General features: G+C 28.1%; 1 protein-coding gene across 9 annotated transcripts; it reads right to left on the reverse strand.

Annotated features, from left to right (window-relative positions):
- Positions 1-3925: 3925 nt before the first annotated feature.
- On the reverse strand, positions 3926-10825 carry LOC111296210 (uncharacterized). Of its 9 annotated transcripts, XR_016346887.1 has the most exons (7): positions 10546-10821; positions 10326-10472; positions 9984-10238; positions 9168-9386; positions 4996-5218; positions 4051-4215; positions 3926-3960 (listed from the first exon to the last, which is right to left on the reverse strand). XR_016346887.1 is itself a non-coding variant. In XM_022890372.2 (6 exons), exons 1-5 carry the CDS (start codon positions 10630-10632, stop codon positions 5009-5011), a joined length of 918 nt encoding a protein of 305 aa, XP_022746107.1. In that variant the 5' UTR covers positions 10633-10821; the 3' UTR covers positions 3926-4215; positions 4996-5008. The 9 variants fall into 9 exon arrangements, 8 of the variants coding, with proteins under 8 accessions (XP_022746107.1, XP_022746108.1, XP_089625395.1 ...); XM_022890372.2 differs by having other exon boundaries at positions 3926-4215; XM_022890373.2 differs by having other exon boundaries at positions 3926-4221.
- Positions 10826-20358: the final 9533 nt, after the last annotated feature.

Raw genomic sequence — 20358 nt, forward strand, 5'->3', positions numbered from 1 at the left:
TAAAACCAAAGAAGTTGTCACTAATCTTTTTTAAGTTATCTTTTAAGAAAAAACAACAAAATGAGTTTAAAATTTATTAAAAAGATATTATGATTTTTGAAAATATAGTTGAGTTCAAGAGTTCGATTATATGAGACGAAGGATTAGCACCCTCATAACACCCATTAAAAAAATGATACCAATTGATTGCATGTTATCCTTGAGTTTTTGCAAAAATGGTCCTAACTTTAATGTTTGTAAATTAATTCCTCAATTTTATTCTTTCCAAAATTATTTCTTAAAATCTAATCATTTTAAACTTTATGTTTTGAAAACAAATCACTTTTATTTTTTTTAATTCTTAAAAGCAAAACTAATCATTTTGGATCAAAATGAAAAATCCCAAGATCGAACCATCTCTTCCATTCTCTTATATTTAGGCAAAATTTCAGAAACATCTCTATACTTTAGGAGTTTTCATGATGTCCCACAAAACCGAGATGATGTTTCTCATAAATGATAACTATTAAGAGTCCCTTTATATTTCGACCATTTCTTAAGAGTTTTTTTTTTTTTTACTTCAAATATTACGTCATTTTATTCATATTTTTCTTTAAAACATTTTCTTAAAATATTTCACTCACAAAAAGCATCTAAATGATATATATGAACATCATGATATAAAAACAACCATGACAATCAAAGAGAGAATGACAAATAGAAATGCATGAATGTAATGACAATTCAACGATGTGAATGCATATGATAGTTTATTAAAATGAAATGTTAATGTATGAGAATGGGTTTAGGGTTGGCTTTTAGAGTTTAAGGTTTAGTTTAGGGTTTGGGACTTAAGTTAAGGTTTAGAGTTTGGGATTCAATTTGGGTTTGTGATTTAGTTTAGGGTTTGGCTTAAAGATTTAAGGTTTGGTTTAGAGATTTAAGGTTTGGTTTAAGAGTTTGATTTAGGTTTAAGGTTTGATTTGGGTGTTTGGGGTTTAGTTTAGAGTTTGGGTTTAGTTCGGGATTTAGCTCAATTTTAGGGTTTGGTTTGAGGTTTAGTTTAAGGTTTAGGATTTGGTTTGAATTTGGGATTTGGTTTAAGGTTTATGGTTTGGTTTAAAATTTTGAGTTTGTATTAGGGTTTTCAGATTTGGTATAGGGTTTTGGGGTTTGGTTTAGGGTTTTGGGGTTTGGTTTAGGGTTTTGGGGTTTAGCTTAGGGTTTGGGGTTTTAGTTCGATTTGGTTTAAGGTTTGGGGTTTGGTTTTGGATTTTAGGGATTAGTTTTGGGTTGAAGGTTTGATTTAGAGTTTTTAAGTTTGGTTTAAGGTTTAGGATTTGGTTTAGGGTTTTAGGATTTAGTTTAAGTGATGCATGTGACAAAATAAATAAACATGGTATCAATGCAAAATGTAAAACATTTGATACATGAAATAAAACTAAATAGGAAATCCAAAACTTAAGGCAATTTCACAAACACTTCATGAACTAACCATGCATGCAAAAACTTAATAAAAAGGAAACCAAATACTAAGGGGCAAGAGAAGAACCAAGGTTCGACCAAGCCATGGATGAGGTTAAATTGAAACCTACATGACCAAAATAGAGCATTTCTTGTGTTGGCCAAACATGTATGACTATGAATCCCCATTAACATTCAAAACAAACACTTGGAAAACAAAGTTAAATTCTATTAAAAATCCACTCATTCAACAAATTCATCCTTTGAAAATTCTATCAAACACATAGAAAACATGAAGTTCTAAGTAGAAACAAGAGTATGAGTTCATGAAATGTCAACCATCTAGCCATGAAATTAAAGTGGAAGTCTCAGCCAAACAATAGAGAAAGCTAGGTCGATAGCTTCCAATGGCTTTCCCATAATCATTCTATTATTTCTTTTAGCTAAGACATAAATCAAACACTTGAAAAATTGACTTGTAAAGGCCTATTATTATCAAAGGGTTTTTATCAAACATGTAAGAAACTACCAAGAATGAAAATATTAGAAACATTTATATTTTACCAAAAACCAACATAATAAATCAAAATTGTAGACTAACATGAGAGTAACAATCTCCAAAACCACAATTACACCATAATACTTCAATCCAAGCAAGCAAATTACATAAAAAAACAAAAAAAAGCCAAGAAAAGGTTTGGCTATAGTATGGGGCCACATGGGATATCTTTTTTTTTATTCTCTTTACTTGAAACCATACCATTAACTTGGTTGGTTGAATTTATTTAATCAAAGATGGAAACATGGAAGAGAACAACTACGGGAAGAGTTGTTTCCTCTTGAAAAATCATAAAAGTTAAAGAAAAATATGCATAAAAATAAAGAGAAATTATACCTTTAAGCTCCATTCAATATTTTCTTTTTTCCTTTTTATTTTCTACCTTTTCACGCCACTTTCTTGGCTACTTCCTCATTGTTTTCCGGCCCTTAATGATGAATTTAAAGGCCAAGCCTTCATTTCCTAGCCATTTAATCAAATTCCAATCAAAGGCCATAATAATCCTTTTATTTTCGTTCAAGCCTAACAATCAAGCAATCAATTTTAACCCTAGGATTTAAACCCTTGAAAGATCAATGGGTTAGAATGAATACAGCACAAAATTTAACTTTTAGTGCAATTGTCTATATGAGAAAAGACTATTTTGCTCTATTAGTTTATTTAGCCCTTTATGTATGATCTTCTTAAAAGTTTATGATCCACTATTTTATTCTTTTGATTTAATGCATCGAAATTCATAAAAATATCTAATCATGATCTAGAGTTTTTTTATGAAAAATCAATCTTGAAAAAATCAAATTACAAAAATAACCTTAAAAAGCATTTTGATTATTTCAAACTTTCCAAGGTGTGATCATGATTTTTAATATATCAAAAATCATGAAAAAATATCAAAACATAATATGAAGTTTTTCACACAAAAAACCAACCTCGAGAAGGAAAAATTATGAAAATATATCTAAAGAATATTTTTAATAATTTTATACTTTTCGAGATACGATCAAGATTTTTAGTACATTAAAATTATAATTTTATTAATCCCAAGCCCAATAATCCTATTCAATCGTAAATTTCAAAAGTTGACCTGAGTTTAACCAAATTTGACCAATTTTTATCCTAATTTAACCTTATTAGATTGCATTTGACCTAGTTTGCCATAGGGGCATTCAGGTCAATTCAATCCAAAATTCAAATTATAAAAATTCATCAATTTAAAAAAAGTGTTGAACATGTACTAAACCCGACTTTAAAAACATCACAATTGGCTAAAACATGCTTACACAAAATTAGATATATACAAATATCCATTAAGTTTCTTATCTTAAAATGTAATCCTCGTTAAAATTTCAAAATTTTGAAAATAAATTGTTAACATCCATTAAGTTTTTTATCTTAAAAATGCGATTTGTATTAAAGTTCTAGAATTTTTAATATATAATTTCAACACTACTATGATTTTATTTTAAAAACACAATACTTGTTAAAATTATAAATAACAAAAATCACATTTGCTTAGTAATTTAAGGAGATTAAAAAAGATAATATGATCTGAAAATACAATTAAATGAGAATAAATTAGACAAACTTTACTTTCCTTTTGAAATGTAAAAAATCCTCATGTAAATAAGATTTTTTTTTTATTTCTTCCTACTTTCCTAATTTTTGACTAATTTTTGACATTATCAAAAATCTTAATCTAACTAAAAAATCAAATTATGAAAAATAAAATTCTGACAAAAAAATCTTTACTTCTAGCAAACCAAACCTCCTCTTAATTATAAATTGCACCCAATCCTTAGGAGACAAAACATTGAAATGGTCCACACGTAATCGGTGCAACCAACGAGGCCAAATAGCTTGAGATGTATAGCAATCCCTATAGACACATGGAAAGCATCTTCTAACCTTGCATCACACCGTGGATAAATAGCAGCACTTTAAATCCTTTTAAAATATGACTGCACTGTAAGCAATCTGTCATGTATGACCAGCCAAAGTTTGTACGATTACAATAAAAATAATTACAGGTAAAATATTCCCACGCCAACCTGTCTATCATACCAAAGGTAAGCCTTTTGACCATAACAAATTAGCTGGGAACATACTTTCTTCACAAACTCCTTACATGATAAAATGTTACGCCAAGTGTAGGAGGCTGCATTTTTTTCTTTATTTTTTTGCTGTAGCCTGAATTAGAGACTTGCCTTCCAAACCTTCAACTCCATTGAGCAAAGCAGGCAAGCGTAAGGAACAAGACAAGATGTTAAATTTTAATTAAAAAAAAAAAGATTTTTATACATTGATAAAGGCCAGTCAGCCAGCCATCCGATAGCCACAGCTTTTATGAAAGAGGACTTAATCTTTATGCGACTACTAAAACGTAAAGAAAAGACGATACATCAACTTTTATGTCCACTAAAATTTGTAAAATTCCACCACCACCTATGATGTATAATACATATAACAAACGGTGGAGGCGGTACATAAAACACCAAATCAAATTCAAAGAAGAGAAATGGAAGAGGAATTTGGATCAAGCACGTTTCATTAGCAACAAGGCAGAAGCAGCAACACCAGCAGCAGCAAAGAAGATAACTCCTCGGATAACACAATGGAGCCTACTCACCCAGTGGAAAGAATACCAGACAATCAGTTTCTTTTGTTTTTCTCATTTCTCATTGTAGGTAATTGATTAAGGGGAGACGGTAAAAATCAAGATAGGGTTGACGCCGAGAGTGTGAAAACAAGGAGAGAAGAGATCAAGAAAGATTAGTGGTCGAAGAGCTAACTCAAAAGTATAGAAAAGAAGAGAGATCAAATTGTAAATTGGAACAAGACCCTAAATTGCTATTTGAAGATATGCCAAAAGAAGCCATGTACTGCACCAAGACCAGAGCAAAAAGAACGTACCAAGCAATCCAAAGCTGTGCTAGGAAATAAAATATAGCAAATATTTTCAATTGAGAAAGAAAGAATACTTAATGCATGGTTACCGTGGGCATATCTTCAAATTGTATTTTGTTCACACTTCTTGTCATTTTCACTGATAATCTTCCCACATAAAGCATCATTTTGCACCTTGAGAACCTTATTTTCAATTTTTAAATTTGCATTCTCCTCAGCAAGCAGTGGTAAGTAGCCGTTAAGATTGGCATACTTCCTCAATGAAGCATTTTCATCCTTTAGCTTCTCATTTTCGAGCTGTACTGGATCAGCCTACAATGAAAACTACCAAGTTAAAAATTTATACCATCATATTTTAGCTCTAACATGCATGAGAGCAACGAATTTTGTGCTTTGAAAATGAGCATTTACTAACAAAGCTTATAATCATTTAAACCAAAGTATATTAACATAGCCCATATGAAATCAATAATAAACTATTATGAATGTTTGGAGTTGATAATAATATGATTTTTAACATAAAACCTGCACGTGTATAAAAATAATCAAATCAAAAGAGATAAAAGAAAATGTAGGAAAATTGTTGAGGACAAATGCAAAATTGAAAAATGAACCAAGTCATCAGTATAAACAAACTTGGTATAATGTCCTTTAGAGGCGTCAAATGGGTCATGCTGTGCCAACATGGTCCATAAAAGAATTAGTCCCTGTGTTAATAAGTTGTACCGGGCCAATACCATTATTTAACGCGCCGTGCTAGCACAGCTCATGAAAACTAAGTAGGGCTTAGCATGGCACATGACCTACAACCCTTATGGATCGTGCTGTGCCTAGCATGGCACTATTCGTCATGTCTTATCGAGCCAAGCAGGACCTATTAATAGTATCTTAAATTTTTATCATTTTTTCTAGGAAATTTTTTTTTCAACTATATTTAAAAATTAATGTTGTTAATACATTAGGTACATTATTCATATAGTTCAACAAAATATGTATGTTTACCAATAAAAGTTAAAAAAATCCATCAAAATAATATATGAAAATTAACAAATCCTAATACTACATATCTAAATTTTTTAAAAAAGGGATATCACATTATTATTTTATTTTTCATTTTCACTATATGATGATCCATTTATATCATGTGTTTTGTCTTATTTTTAGTTTTTTCATAATCAATCTTTAAGTAATCTACATTTCATAGTCCTTTTTTTTAGAAAATAATAAATCAAAATGAAAAATTATAATTTTATCCACTAATAGTTTAAATATTTTATAAATAGATTTATTGATATAATTTAATTTCTATAAACTGCTGCATAAAGTATTAAAAGGGCAAAAGAACGTCCATTATATGATAAGAGTAATATAAAATATAACTAAAGATTAATAGATTAAACTCATTTATAACATTTATGAGCCAGCACAACACAGTACATTAGTGCTTGGTTGCTGTACCGTGCCAACCCATGTGCCACGTTCTGGCACTAGCACTTGTTGTGTCGTGTTATGCCAGCCCAATGGGCTCAAAATCTCTAGTCCAGCACGGCACAAGAATATAAGTCATGCCGGGCACTACCCATAATTATAGCAATGGATTGTACCAAGCACAAGTCTATACCAGTCCGAATTGTGCCGTATCATGGGCTGCCCAACCCATTTGACACCTCTAAGTTTATCTTTATTTGATTATTTTGCAAATTTGACCGGGAATTGAAAATTATTAATCTGACGTAGACTTAATTAGGCTTTATCTTTATAAAGTAGAATACTGATACGCCTAAAATAAAAATGACAATTAACTAATATAGCAAATAATTACTTTTTTTGAATAATTTATTAGCAATTAATTCTTGCATTGAAAGATTTAGCATATACCAATGAGATAGAAAACAATGATGTGGTAAGAACAATGAAAATGAAACTAGTGACAAAATGGTGTTCGTTTGGAAAGAAGTGCAATGGTGTGTTGTGAGAAAAGAAAATAATCATAGAAGACATTAGATTAAAGTTTGTATATTACGTAATTTTATTATATATTTGACATTTACAAAGTTAATAAAAGTTATTTTGATATTATATAATAATTATTTACAAACTAATAAAAATATATTTAGACATATTGAAACTTAACAAAGTAATATTTATTTGCTTAATTATTTATATAGTTATTTATCTCATTGAATAAATAAATCACTCAAAAAATATTAAATGATACTAAAAGGCACAAAGGGAAACTTTATTTTCTTCAGTATTTATCTATATAATTTTATACATATAGTTTATAGTTATTTATGTATTAATCTCAAACTTTAGCTATTTACTTATTTATTTATTTATCCATCATACAATATAATTATACTTTATACATTAAATAAATAAAAAAAATAAATTGAAAATACTAAACCAAAAACTGAATCAATAATAAAAAACTGTAAAACCCAAAAAAAAAAAAAAGGTGAATAAACAAGCTGTCAAAGGGATGAGTCAAGGATACATTTGTCCTTGCATTGTAGATTTAACGGTTAAAAGAGAAAAAAATTAAATCTGAAGATAAATGAGGAAATTTTATGGACCAATGCAGTGAGATTTCTCAAACCTTTGGGGGTTTAGTGAGAGTGGGAGGAGGCATGGCGTGCAAGCTAGAGTACCTTTCATGCCACAGGCCATAGGGCCCCCTACCAAACCACAAGCCTAGGCAAACACCAAGTCCTTACAGCATGGTGGTAGTTAAGGCCCTGGGCACACAGCCTTGTACTCCCGATTGGTCCTTTTGTAAATTTATCATTGCTAATGCCCTTTTTATAAATTTAATAATATCGTATTAGCAATTTTTTCAATACCATTGAATTTATAAAAATAAGACATTAACATTCATGAATCTACTAAATCATTTGAAGGACAATATTTAGCTTCTAGAAAGAATTTTTCAAAACCTAAAAGAATGAACCTGACACCTCTCAAGAATTTTTTACTAAGGTCAAGCCCTTGGTGAAATTCGTGAAGTTTCTGTTAAAAATATGATTAAGTAAAAACTAAAACTAAAAATCCAAAGGGTTAATGTAACAAATGACCCCTGAACTATAATGAAATGTTTAATATGATACCTAACCTTTAAAATCTCTAATGTGGTACTTAGAGGGTTATTTGGAGCTAATCACGTTAGAGGTGAGTAACATATTAGTTAACACCTAACAAATTCATAGTTCATGTACCGGATTAGAAATATTTAGAAATTATATACCATATTAAACATTTTACTATAATTCAAGAGCTATTCGTAACATTAACCCAAATCAAAACTATTAGAATGATAGAGCTTGTTAAATATATTAAATATGTAGCATGTTAGCTAATTGGAACAAATTAAAAAAAAATAAAAATAGATAACTAACAATGTGAGTACGGTGTTCAAATGATGTGCAACCTAAATAATAATGATACGCTCTTAGGTTGAACATCCAAAATTGTAATAATGCAGTGCTAGGTCTCTTCTTTCCTCTGAATACCTAAGACTCCAAATATAGTCTAAAAGAGGTGTCTTGACCTATAGTTGCGACCATATAGAATGGGACAGAGAGGAATACTCTAGCCATAACCCAATTTCTTGTCTTTTGAAATTTCCTTTTGTAGGTTGAATGGCAAAGATCTTCCATGGCCATAAATAAGGTTACGTTAATTTATAATTACTAAGATTCCTCATGCTGATCAGTGTTTTAGTGTTAAATTGTTTCGTTAAAACCTTCGGCTTTCTATATTTCCATTTCTTCCTCTCATAACAAATAGGTCTAAAAACTTGATTATTTATACTAACTTAACTAGTTTAGAGCATACATAACAAATTAAACTAAGTGATTAATTACTTCTAATATAATAACTATCATAAACAGATATACTCAAATTTAAAGTTAAACCATTCTAATAATCACTAGTACCCCATGTTAGTCGGACTCAGGGGTGTGTGATGGATATGGGGTATATCTTTGACACAGCTCAATGGTACGATCAACTCTTAAGTTTCTCTATATATTTGGAGGGTCAGACCTCCATGCCTATGTCCGTTAGATATGCATTGAAAAGACGTACTTCAATAAAAATGAAGACTCAAAGCAAACATAGCTAGTACCTTAAGATGAGTACTTCAAAAGGCAATATCTTTTTTTCATTATTATAACCAATTGGATTGTAACAATTATCATCTTCAATTAAAATGAAGAGAAATTTTAAATATATTCAAGAGTATAGAGAAATGGAGACTTACTAGAAGCCCTGAAAGCGTTTGCACAAGAACATTTTGCTTTTCATATTCGCTCTTCAACTGGAAAAGATCATTCCTCGATCGATCAATCTCTTTTGCTTGATCTCTCAATGTTTGATGCATCAAAGTATTATCCTTTTTAAATAGTTCATTCTCTTTCTTTAAATATTCATTTTCTCCAGTAAGTGTCTCCAAATTCAATTGCATTTCCTCTTTGTGTTTCTGTGTGGAAAGGAAGGAAGCAAAAAGACATATCATTCATGACTCAAACTACCCATCCCTACTCCCCATCCTCAATAAGAAAAAGAGGAGCATAATCCTTATGTATATTGAGATTCTGCCCTTAAAACTTCCTTTGTAATCTCTCACTCACACCTCAAAACTCTAATGCTTATCTCTTGACCTACTCTGGAAGGAAAAGCAAAAGAGAACAGAGTAAAATGAGAGATAAGTCATGAAAGATTCGGCTTTTAAACGAAAAAACCAAAACTGAACGAAATCAACTAGAATATTTATGGTATGATTCAATTAAATTAGTAATTACTTTTTACTTTGAAAATAACACTTTGAATCGCAGACTGACTCCTTAGACCTATCTATTTGCATTTTTAAATTTCTTACATGATGAACTGTAACTAAATTAGTAATAAGTTCAAATTTAGTCCGGTTCATATTCTATTTTCAGTATCAAAAACAAAAAACAGAATGAAAAATGAATGAAATTCAAAGCCTTTTCCCCCAAGGCATATTTCCCTGGACCCAAATTCTTGCAAGAGAAAGAATGAAGAGAAATGAGATGATAAGAGATGGTATATTCACCTTACATTTATCCCGATATAACTGATCACTTTTCTTTTTTCTTTGAACTCGTTCTGGTTCAGATAAACTTGAAAAGTTTCTTTTCAAAAGAGCAGCATTTGGAATGTTTGGAGGTTGACATGCTTGGGATGTGCTTCCATTTGTATGGTTTGGGACTACCCCACTGGTTATTGCGGGTTGATTATTGCTTTGTGGGTACAGTAAAGATACTGAATCCCATTCTTGTAGTAGCGCATGGGAAGTTGATCTCCGATCCTGAAATCAAAGAAATTTTAACTCAATTTTGACTATCTACCGAATCAAATTTAAATATAGCTTCAATCTCTGTAAAAATTCACCCACAGCCACAAGCCCTGGGATATCTTGGAAATCATAATCTGGGTCGTCTACAAACACGAAGATTATTAATTTTACAGATCCATCTATAACGAAAAAAAGGAGTAGCTGCAAAATAATTTGAGACGTTGTACAAGAAAAAGACACCAGAATCTGCAGACAAATAGAGCAATACAATTTAATCTGTGGGTTAAAACTAAAGAAAATAGATATAAATAATGCTTACATCTTCATCATCATCAGAGCAGGTTTCGCTGGAGCGCTTCGAGAGGTGTTGAAGCTCCCAGGAAAATACCCCTGAAATGTCTTCCATGAATTGTTTTAGCAACAGAGGATCTTTTATTTTAGGCCTTATATTTATACGGTAACAACCAAGAACGAGGTAATTGGAGACGCGCGACAGAGATAGAGAGAAAAAGAAAATCGATTTGAAAAAAAAAAAAATCCCAACTCCAAAGTTGGGCGGCCCACATCCGTATAGATTCGCAAGGAAATCGCGCGATTTTCTTTGTGCTGACTCTGATATGCTTAAATAAATATTTCTAATCTATGGGTCCCAATCTAATATGATTGGTCGGTTGGATCGAATATCCGATTTTGTCCATCATTGTTTTTCATCAATTTTAAATAATAATTTTGCAATAATTTTTATCTAATAAAATTTATATAATTTTTTTAAATTTTGAAAATTTTCATTAATGTAATATTTATCATTTTTAAAAATATAATTAAAAATATTTTTATATTTATGTTATATTAATATTAATATTAATTTAATCGATTATTAATTTTAAAAGTTAAAAATTAATCAAATTAAATCAATTTATTTAACTAATAATTTTTAAAATTGAACTAATCAAATCATCTTGATCAAGTTCTACCAATTTTAAAATCAATTTGATTCGAATAGACTTATGTTGACTCTTAACTATTATTATATGATCTTAACTTTAATAGAGTCGAAGATTCTTCTGTTTTCAATAAAGATCCATTTCATATTAATTTTTATATTAAAATCTATTTTTTTTAATTATTTTAGTTTAATTAAATGATTTTAGTCATTTATTTTAAATTTAAGGAATTTAATTTTTTTAATTTTACTAAATTAAAAACAATTAATAACATTGTTGAAAATTTATTATTTATTTCATATAACTTTTTTTGTTGATACCTAGTAATATGGGTTGTCAACTTAAATTTGTTTAATCATGTGACATATTAGCATAGAAAATTTTTAATTCTTTTAAACTAAGAATTATTAATTATTATTGAATAAAAATCCTATTTACTTTTTATACTTATATTTGTCAAATAATTAAAAAGTTAAATTTATCTCATAATATCATGTAAGAAACGGCTCTATATAGGTCAAGTGAGGGCTTGAGCCTTTATTGGATTAAAATTTTTTTTGAAGTAATGTGTGTTCATGGATGGCAACGGATCAGATTGGGGTAGATTTTTACTCGTCCCGCACTCGACCTGACTATTTACATATAATACTTAAATTTTATCTAATCTGTCTTTTTTTTTAAAATTTTTTTCATACCTGAACTCGATCCAACCTAACATTATCTAAAATTGTATTCGATCCGACCTTACTCAAAATTAATAAAATATTATTTTTTAAATATAAAACATTATTTTTTAATATAAATATAAAATTAAATATATATATATATAATTAATTAATTAATTAAAAATATTATATATTGTGTTGGGTAGGGTTGGGTTGGGTTAGATTTGCCTAAAACATGAATTCGATTTTTCTCTTATATCACCCAACCCGATACTCAATTTTTTTTAAAAAAAATTGACTCTAAGAGATCAGGTCTAATCAAAACCCATCAAATACGGGTCAAATTGTCTTTCTTATGCATGCCTAAAATAAAGTCCAAAGAATCCTAACTATTGTAGTTTACTCCTGGTAGCCCTTTGGGCTCATTCTATAGTTTCTGTCTAAATATCATTTGCCTAAATCGAAAAGTGATTTATGCAAACTTTGATAATATTTTTGACCCTTTAAAAGGCAGGTATGTATGTATATATATGTGTGTGTGTGTGTGTGTATGTGTGTGCGATTTTATACTATATTAAATTTCAAGACAAAGTATTGATGGAAATATGACAAGATGTTGGAGTCATAACATGTATTTTACTTTTATCTTCCATATTTGGCTGCAAATCGCCACATATTCACTTGTAGCAAGCAAAAAAAAAAAAAAAAAACTTAAAATTTCATCAAAAGTTAAATTGTTTCAAGATTTTACTAATTGTCATAATAATTTTGGGAACCATTAAATAAAAATTTTTAAAATTTCAAAATAAGAATAAGTCAACATCAATCCCTTTTGAATTTGTGATCAATCACTTAAAAATTTATTTTTTAAAATAAAACAACAAAATGAGTTTAAAATTTATTAAAAAAATATTTTGATCTATGAAAAATAAAGTTAAGTTTTGAAGTATGGTTACGCGTGGAAAAATATTAATACCCCACAATACCCATTTTAAGAATGATACCAATTAATCATTTATTATCCTTAATATTGATAAAATGATCTTAATTCTAATATTTAAAAATAATTCTTTCAAATTTTATTTTTTTGTGAAATTCTTTTTTTAAATATTTTATCTAACAATAAGATGAAAATTTTTAGTTTTGAAATATTTTCTAAATTTTTTAATATCTATGCATAATTTTAAAGAATATTTATCTATTTGAAAATTTTATAATAATTTCTTAAAAATTTTACATAATATTCCTTTAGAAAAAATAATTATTAAAAAACATTCCAAATAATTATTTTTATTTATATATATTAGTTTTTTATTTTTAAACAACTCTTCAAAAACTTACCATTTGTTAATTTTTTTTAATTAATGAAATGCGAGCAAATATCATTTGGAGAAAATGTATAACACGAATGTAACTTAAATGCAAACAATCAATTAAATTTATCTAACACATATTTAAAATTTAGTCATTTTATTTAGGAATAAGATGAAAATCTTTAGTATTGAAACATTTTTTAATTCTCTAATATCTATGCAAAATTTTGAAATGAAAACTATTTTTCTGCTTAGAATTCTCACGATATTCCTTAAAATTTGGTGTAATATTCCTCCGTATAAAGTAATAATTGAAAAGCGCTCCAATATCTAGGTTGGGTCTCAATGATTGTTTTTACGTAGGAATATTAATAATTATTTATAAAAAGAAACTAATTTTCAAAATTTATAAATCAACAATTCGTATTATTATTTCAAGTTATAATATAACAATAAATAAGTAAATGATGTAAATACAAATAATTAACCAACTTGACCTATCTTATATGCATTTAAACTTGCTTCTTATCATGATCCTTTTTTTTTTAAAGAAAATCAATGATAAATAAATTCTATTTTTTTAATTTTTTGTGAAGGAAATTTTTTTTAATTCTCTAATATCTAGGTGAAATTACAAAAAATTTAATCTTTCAAAATATGATTTGAATTCCTTTTAATATTTAGGTAGGATTTCCAATATCATTTTCTTTTCTTTTCTTTTCTTTTTTTGCACAGCCTAGAAATATATAATTTTTCTTCATCTATTCAATTGTATTTACTTTCTAAAATGTATGAAAGCTATAAGTACACAAATGTAAAATGGGATAGCTAAAGAAAACTTCAAAGAAGATACAAAAGACACAAGCTTGATAGAATGCGAAAAACCATGATTACCATTACAGAATAAAACAGCTCAATTATTAGTATCATCTCACCTTAAAACTATTGTGTTTGCTTTCTAAATTGAATCTAAAATGAACTAAAAAGTAGATAAATGAAAGAAAAAAAGCTAAAGAAAAATGAAGGGAAAAAAAAAGGTGGAAAAGCTTTTGGAATCCTTAAACCATTGCTACTTTAAAGAAAGTAGAACTTGTTTAGTTGGTTCCACCTAGGTTGGAAAATGAGTACAGCTTATCCCTTCTCCTTTTTGAAAGGACCTCCGTTTGTTTGAAAAAAGACCTCATTTTAGCCCTAAACCCAAGAAATGTAAATGCAAAGAATGAATCTTAAGGATGGTAAATAACAAAGCCTGGTTTAGAAGTAGATTTTTCGAGCCTTTGAAAATTTCACCAATTTTTTTTCTATGTTTTCAAGTAGTTCTCGATTTCAAAGGAAAAAAAAGAACTTTCTTTCATCACACATCAAATAGATAAAGATCAAAAAGGGAGCTTTAAGTCTCCATATGCAATGGACTAAAATAAACTCGAAACCTTTCCTTTAAAACTAGTTTTTGAACTCCTAAACCTCTTTTATTTCCCTTTTCTTCTTGATAGAAGGCTTTTATATTTTTGTTGAATAAAAAAATAGTTCATTTCTATAGAAACAAGGCATAAAAACTAAAATACTAAGCTTGGAACTCTCATGCATAAGAAAATCAAGACAAAACCTAAACTTGCCAAGAAACCATTATTGTTTTTTGGTTTAAGCTCCCTTTTTTACCTAGGTTTCAGAAAAGCATAAACTTTCTTTAAAAAAAAAACCTTACCTGGATGATGATTCAGAGATTTTTTTCTCTTTTTTCTTTTTTTTTTATTTTTTCATTTTTTTGTTTATTCATTTTTATTTTTTTAGCAAACTTCTCTTATTATAAGTTTTATAAATCTAAAATGAATTTAAAAGCTCCTCTTATCAGAGACTCCATAACTTTTTAAAATAAATTTAAAAGCTCTTTTAAACAAAAACTTGATAACTTTTGAAAATAAATTTAAATCTCTTTTAAACAAAGACTCGTCAACTTTTGAAAATAAATTTAAAAGCTCTTTGAAACAAAGGCTCAACAACTTTTGAAAATAAAGTTAAAAGCTTTTTTTAACAAAAACTCGACAGCTTTTGAAAATAAATTTAAAATCTCCTTTAAACAAAAGCTCGACGACTTTAAAAATCTTATCCTAAAAAGCTATTTAAAAAAAAAATAATTTTCCTTGACTAATATTTAACATATCTTAACAATTTTTCCTACTTTGAGCGTTCAATGTTTCAACAAAATTTTCTTCTACCAAGGGTTAAAAACTTTATCATGAAAAATTCTCAATCAATGTCAAAAATCACATCTTAGGAAGTTCTTGTCATCTCAATTATTCTTTTAGAATTTTTTCCTTTTTTCTCAATTGAGAGTTGATATTTCTATCCTTTTTACATGAAATGAATGTCTTGAATGCACATATTAATGAAATTCAATGTCATATCTTAAATGCAAGCATCAATTAAAGTCAATTTCATATCCTAAATGAAAATCAATGTCATGCACCCTTAAATGTGGTAAAAAAAGCCCTCTAGACTCTTTTTTTTCTTACCACATTATGTTTCTTCATTTTTAACTTCCAACACTCACATCTTTATGATCAACTAATTCTTTCTCCATAATGACATTGGTATTTTCCTAAAAGTTTTGTCTTTAATGTACAAACCTTGGGTACCAATCCTCGTTCATGTTCCCACTATTCCAGATTGCTTTTCAAATTAGTGCAAATATCTCTTATGGACATTATCATTCACTTCTAATCATCATCCCAATTTCATGACAAATGTAATGTAATTATACAATTCCTTTATTCATTATGATGAAAGGTGGTAAAAACCAAGATAAATTAGAGAAAAGAGGTGGTCATTACTAAAAAGAATAAAATAAATTTGGCAAAGAACAAATAGGCAAACGTAACTCATTGTGACAAACGTTTAGATGGGACAACAACATTTTAAATAATGAATATTCAAATAATTTTAAATTCTAAGTTAGAATTCTTTCTAAAAAACTCATTTTATTGATGCCTTTGATCTCTTTTAACTCATCAAACCAAATAATGCCCTTATTCCATGGGTTCTAAAGTGATGTTGGTCTTATATGCCCAAACTGCTATTTTATGTTTTTAGCGAAAATATTCTTTTTTAATTAAATCACCCTTTCAAGTTTTCAATTTATGTGTTTCTTTTCTCCCCCTTTTTATTTTTCATTTCTTTTACCAATCTTTTTCTTTCAATTTTTCCTCTTTTCACCTCTTCAAACCTAATCATGTAGCATAAATATGATTAGCACCCATTATATGCCTCATGGCAAATTCTAAAAAACAAACTACCATGTTCCTCCTATAAAAATCTTTTTTTCTTTTTCTTTGTACAAGTGTGATTCTTTAATGAAAAATATTTTTCTTTTTTAAATCCAAGCTGGTCCTATGGTTTTCATGATTTGATGATTTTCTTTTTTACCAAATATGATTTCTTTATTCTTTACAAAACAAAACAAAAAATTCTTAACAAATAACTTAAAATTAACCAACAAGATTGCCCCACATAACTAAATCTCATGATTAAAAAAAATGAAATGTTTCAAAACGTGACTTTCAAGTTTCTCAAGAATTGAGATTCACTATTATGGATGAAATAGGTGATAATTTCCATTTTTGAACAAATTGATCATTTATCACATCAAGGTTTTGGTTCATTAGGGAATATCTCACCATTTGATAATAAAACGACTAATCTTTCACCTAGTATCATAAATGAAGCACACATTTTCTAAATCAATGAATTTCTTAAAAATAAAAAATTTTGAAATCCTTTTAAAGTGAAATCAAACTTTGACATTATTTTAAAATCTAAATGTGGTATTTCCATAAATATCAAGACCAACCATGATAAACTCAAGATTTTGGAAGGCCATTTAGGAATGGAAGAAGAAGGCTTAAATTTCCAATGTCAGTTCTTTTAATGGATTTCAAATTTCTAGGGCATCAATATTCTCGACTCTTTCAAAAGCCTAGGCTACTTCATACTGGCTTTTCATACTTCATTAAGCATTAGGATTGGTTTCAAAGCTTTCAAACTTGCTTTAGACTACCCCTTTAGGAGTTTTCACCATAAAGCCACATTTTTCCTTCATTTTTTGGTTTTTTCTAATTGTTTTATCATGCACCTAATAATCTAAGTTTCATCCAAAATGAGTTAATGGTTCAAATAGGTAGTTGGACAGTGAAAGAAGACAGAAGACTTATATGTTATATGGTGAGTCCGTGTGGTAAAGCTTTTTAATTTAAGCATTCTTGCTTCATCAAAATAAACTTTTAAGACAACATAATGTAAGCTAGAGATCGGGGTTTTGAAGGAAAGAATAAATAGGCCCAAAATATGTTTAAAGGTGATCAATCTAAAGATCATTTCATATCGTATGAAGGATTTCCTTTGGGACATTTATTTTTTCATTCTTCCACTATATCCTTTCTATCGTTTTATTCCTTTTTCTTTTTTTTTTATTATATATATTTTTTTACTTTTTTTCTTCTTTTTTATTTTCTTTGCAAATATCCATTTTTTATTGAGTTTAAAACCTTTTTCTTTTCGAAACTTTTTTTACTAAACATTTGCCCTTCACTCATATGATCCCCTTTTTTATACTAAGAGTAATACTTCACCATGTGTGATTTTTAAATATCTCCCTCTTTTGCACTCAAAATGGAGACTAATCTTTGGTTAAGGTTCATTAATTAGAATGAATTCATAAGGCTCAAAGGGATAGTAAGTGGATAACTTTCTTATTTATAAAAAAATAATGAAAGATGCCCATTTATTATCTTAAACATATTCATTTAAACTAAAAAGTAATTCTTTTTAGGAAAATGGGTTAAAAGAAAGGCTTCTTAAAATTACTCTCTTTTTTTTATTTTTTTTCTTTTTAGGACTTTTTTTTAGTTATTTCATTTTAGGCTTCTTAGTTTCCTTCACAAATTTTTTGATTTTTTTTTTTTTAGATTTTTCAAGTTTTTGTTTGGATTTATTCAAATTTCTTAAGTGCATGATGCCATAATCATTATATGCTTTTTGTTTCCATTCTTTTACATCCCTTTATGACTCATACATTAATCTGCTTCATTAAAAACACAATACATGAAAGATGTCCCATTTTAACATGCGATTTCTAATGAACTCGTTTATGGTATCAAATTAATCATATCATTCCACAGAAGAGAAGGTTGGGGCACAAATCATGATGTCTCAAGGGCAATGAACAACTTTGCTCTTCTAGTCGATTTGCCTCAAGACATGGAATGAGATAGGGTGAAAATTGGGCTTTTGTGCGTTTGAGGTCATTTGATGAAATTTGGGTGATTTTGATTTTGGTAGATTTGAGATTTGGCATAGTCTTGACATATCAAATTATCAACATCTGGGTTCTTTAAAAAAATGTCATGTTTGCTTAACAATATATTTTTTTTAAATTGATTATCTTACTGTTCATTACTCAAAAAAATATTATCATCCTTATATACCATAATATGATTAAGCGAAGACAAGATTCACAAATTCAAGTTCATGCCCTTAAAGTACTATAGTTGGTGAATGAAATCATTTAAGTAGTTTGAAACATAAGAATATTCAAAAAATGTGAAGGTATTAAATGAGGTTCATTTGTAATAGTAATTAGTAATTCTTTCAAAACTCTTGTTACTTTTTATAAAAACATATATTTCTCCTCTTTTCAAGAAGGCCCATTTTTTCAAAATTTCAAAATTTCTTTATCTTGCTTCATTTCATCCTAATTTTCCTTTATAATCTTAAAAACTGTTTATATGAGGCTTTCTTCCCAAATAATTGCAAATCAAATTTTCTTTTTTTTATGGAATTTTCTTAAACAAGAGTTAGAAAATATATAAAAAAAACACAATATTTACAAATTTCAATCTAACCGATTAATATGTTATCATTTATAAAGTCCAAAAATTAAAAGCCATTCCTTTTAAAAAAACAATAATCCACTTTCAAAAATTTTCAAAAACAAAATTATGTATAACTCTAGAGAGACTACAAATCATCTGTGATCAACAACTATACCTTTCATGTCCATAATGTTATTTTCCATCTTAAACTTAATAACTTTAAAGTGCTTAAGCCTCTGTCATATTCAATTTCTTTGAGTTCTTACCAAACTCATATAAAAAGGAAGCGAACTAGAAGACAACTTGGGCTTCATCATTATTTCCATTATCATGATCTTTTTTGCAATGACTTTAGGATTTTTTTTCTTTTTTTGCTTTCAGCTATGAAGAGCACTTTTTATTCATCAAATGATGCAATGTCTTGAAAGAATAGTTAAATAAATACATGAATGACATGATATTTTTATGGTAAATTTGTGAATGTGTGTGTAATAAAGGTGGTTTATATTTTCCTAGAATGTAGTACATGTACCATTCAAGTTTGATGAGAATCATATTATTTATCCACACATACACACAAAATAACAAGACATATTTACATGAAATGAAGTGCATTTACAATGTGAATGTGATGAAAATCATATCATTTTTAATACATGTGCATGAAATATAATGTCTTGGTGCATGAGTGATAAGACACATTTATGTGAAATGCAATATATGTACAATTAGACCATGTGAACATATATGCATGGAATGTAATGTTTTATTTCATGACAAATGATGTGTTTACATCAAATGCAATGTGCATATAATGCAAACTTAGAATCATATTATGCATGAAACAGAATCACATACTATGTGAGTAATGGTATGTATATGAATGATGAAACATACTTTATATGAAATGCACAATATTATATGCACAACAAGATATGTTTACCTAAAATGTAATGCATGTACTATGCAAATTTAATAAAATTGACACTACCATTCAAATGTTCATTTAACGAAGTGTATGTACAACCTTATTATTGCCAAATACAAAAAACGATGAAAATGATTGTAAAAAGGATCAAATAATATGTAAGGAGTAAAAGGACACTCAAGTCGAAATTTTCTTTTCTTTTATCTTTTTCATGGAAAGAAATAAAAATTCAAGAAAATCATTTCTTATAGAAAACACAAGCACATAAAATGAACAAAATTCAAAGATTTTTATTCATTTTTTTGCTTTTATTATTTGGCTAATAAACAAAGAAATTAAGAAAACTTTCCTTTTTTTAATTTTTTTAAAAAATTTTTGTTTGTCTTTTTTTTTGGAAAATATAAAAAAATATTTT

This window comes from Durio zibethinus, chromosome 12, assembly GCF_047325235.1.
Source record: "Durio zibethinus cultivar Kanyao isolate XHJ-2024 chromosome 12, ASM4732523v1, whole genome shotgun sequence".
NCBI lineage: Eukaryota > Viridiplantae > Streptophyta > Magnoliopsida > Malvales > Malvaceae > Durio > Durio zibethinus.

Excerpts from the sequence above, each read along its gene's own strand:
- LOC111296210 (XM_022890372.2), bottom strand. The coding sequence starts at position 10,632 with ATGGAAGACATTTCAGGGGTATTTTCCTGGGAGCTTCAACACCTCTCG. Across the intron at positions 10,473-10,545 it reads GCTCTGATGATGATGAAGAT|ATTCTGGTGTCTTTTTCTTG; the intron begins GTAAGCATTATT and ends ATTTGTCTGCAG. Across the intron at positions 10,239-10,325 it reads ATATCCCAGGGCTTGTGGCT|GATCGGAGATCAACTTCCCA; the intron begins GTGGGTGAATTT and ends CTTTGATTTCAG.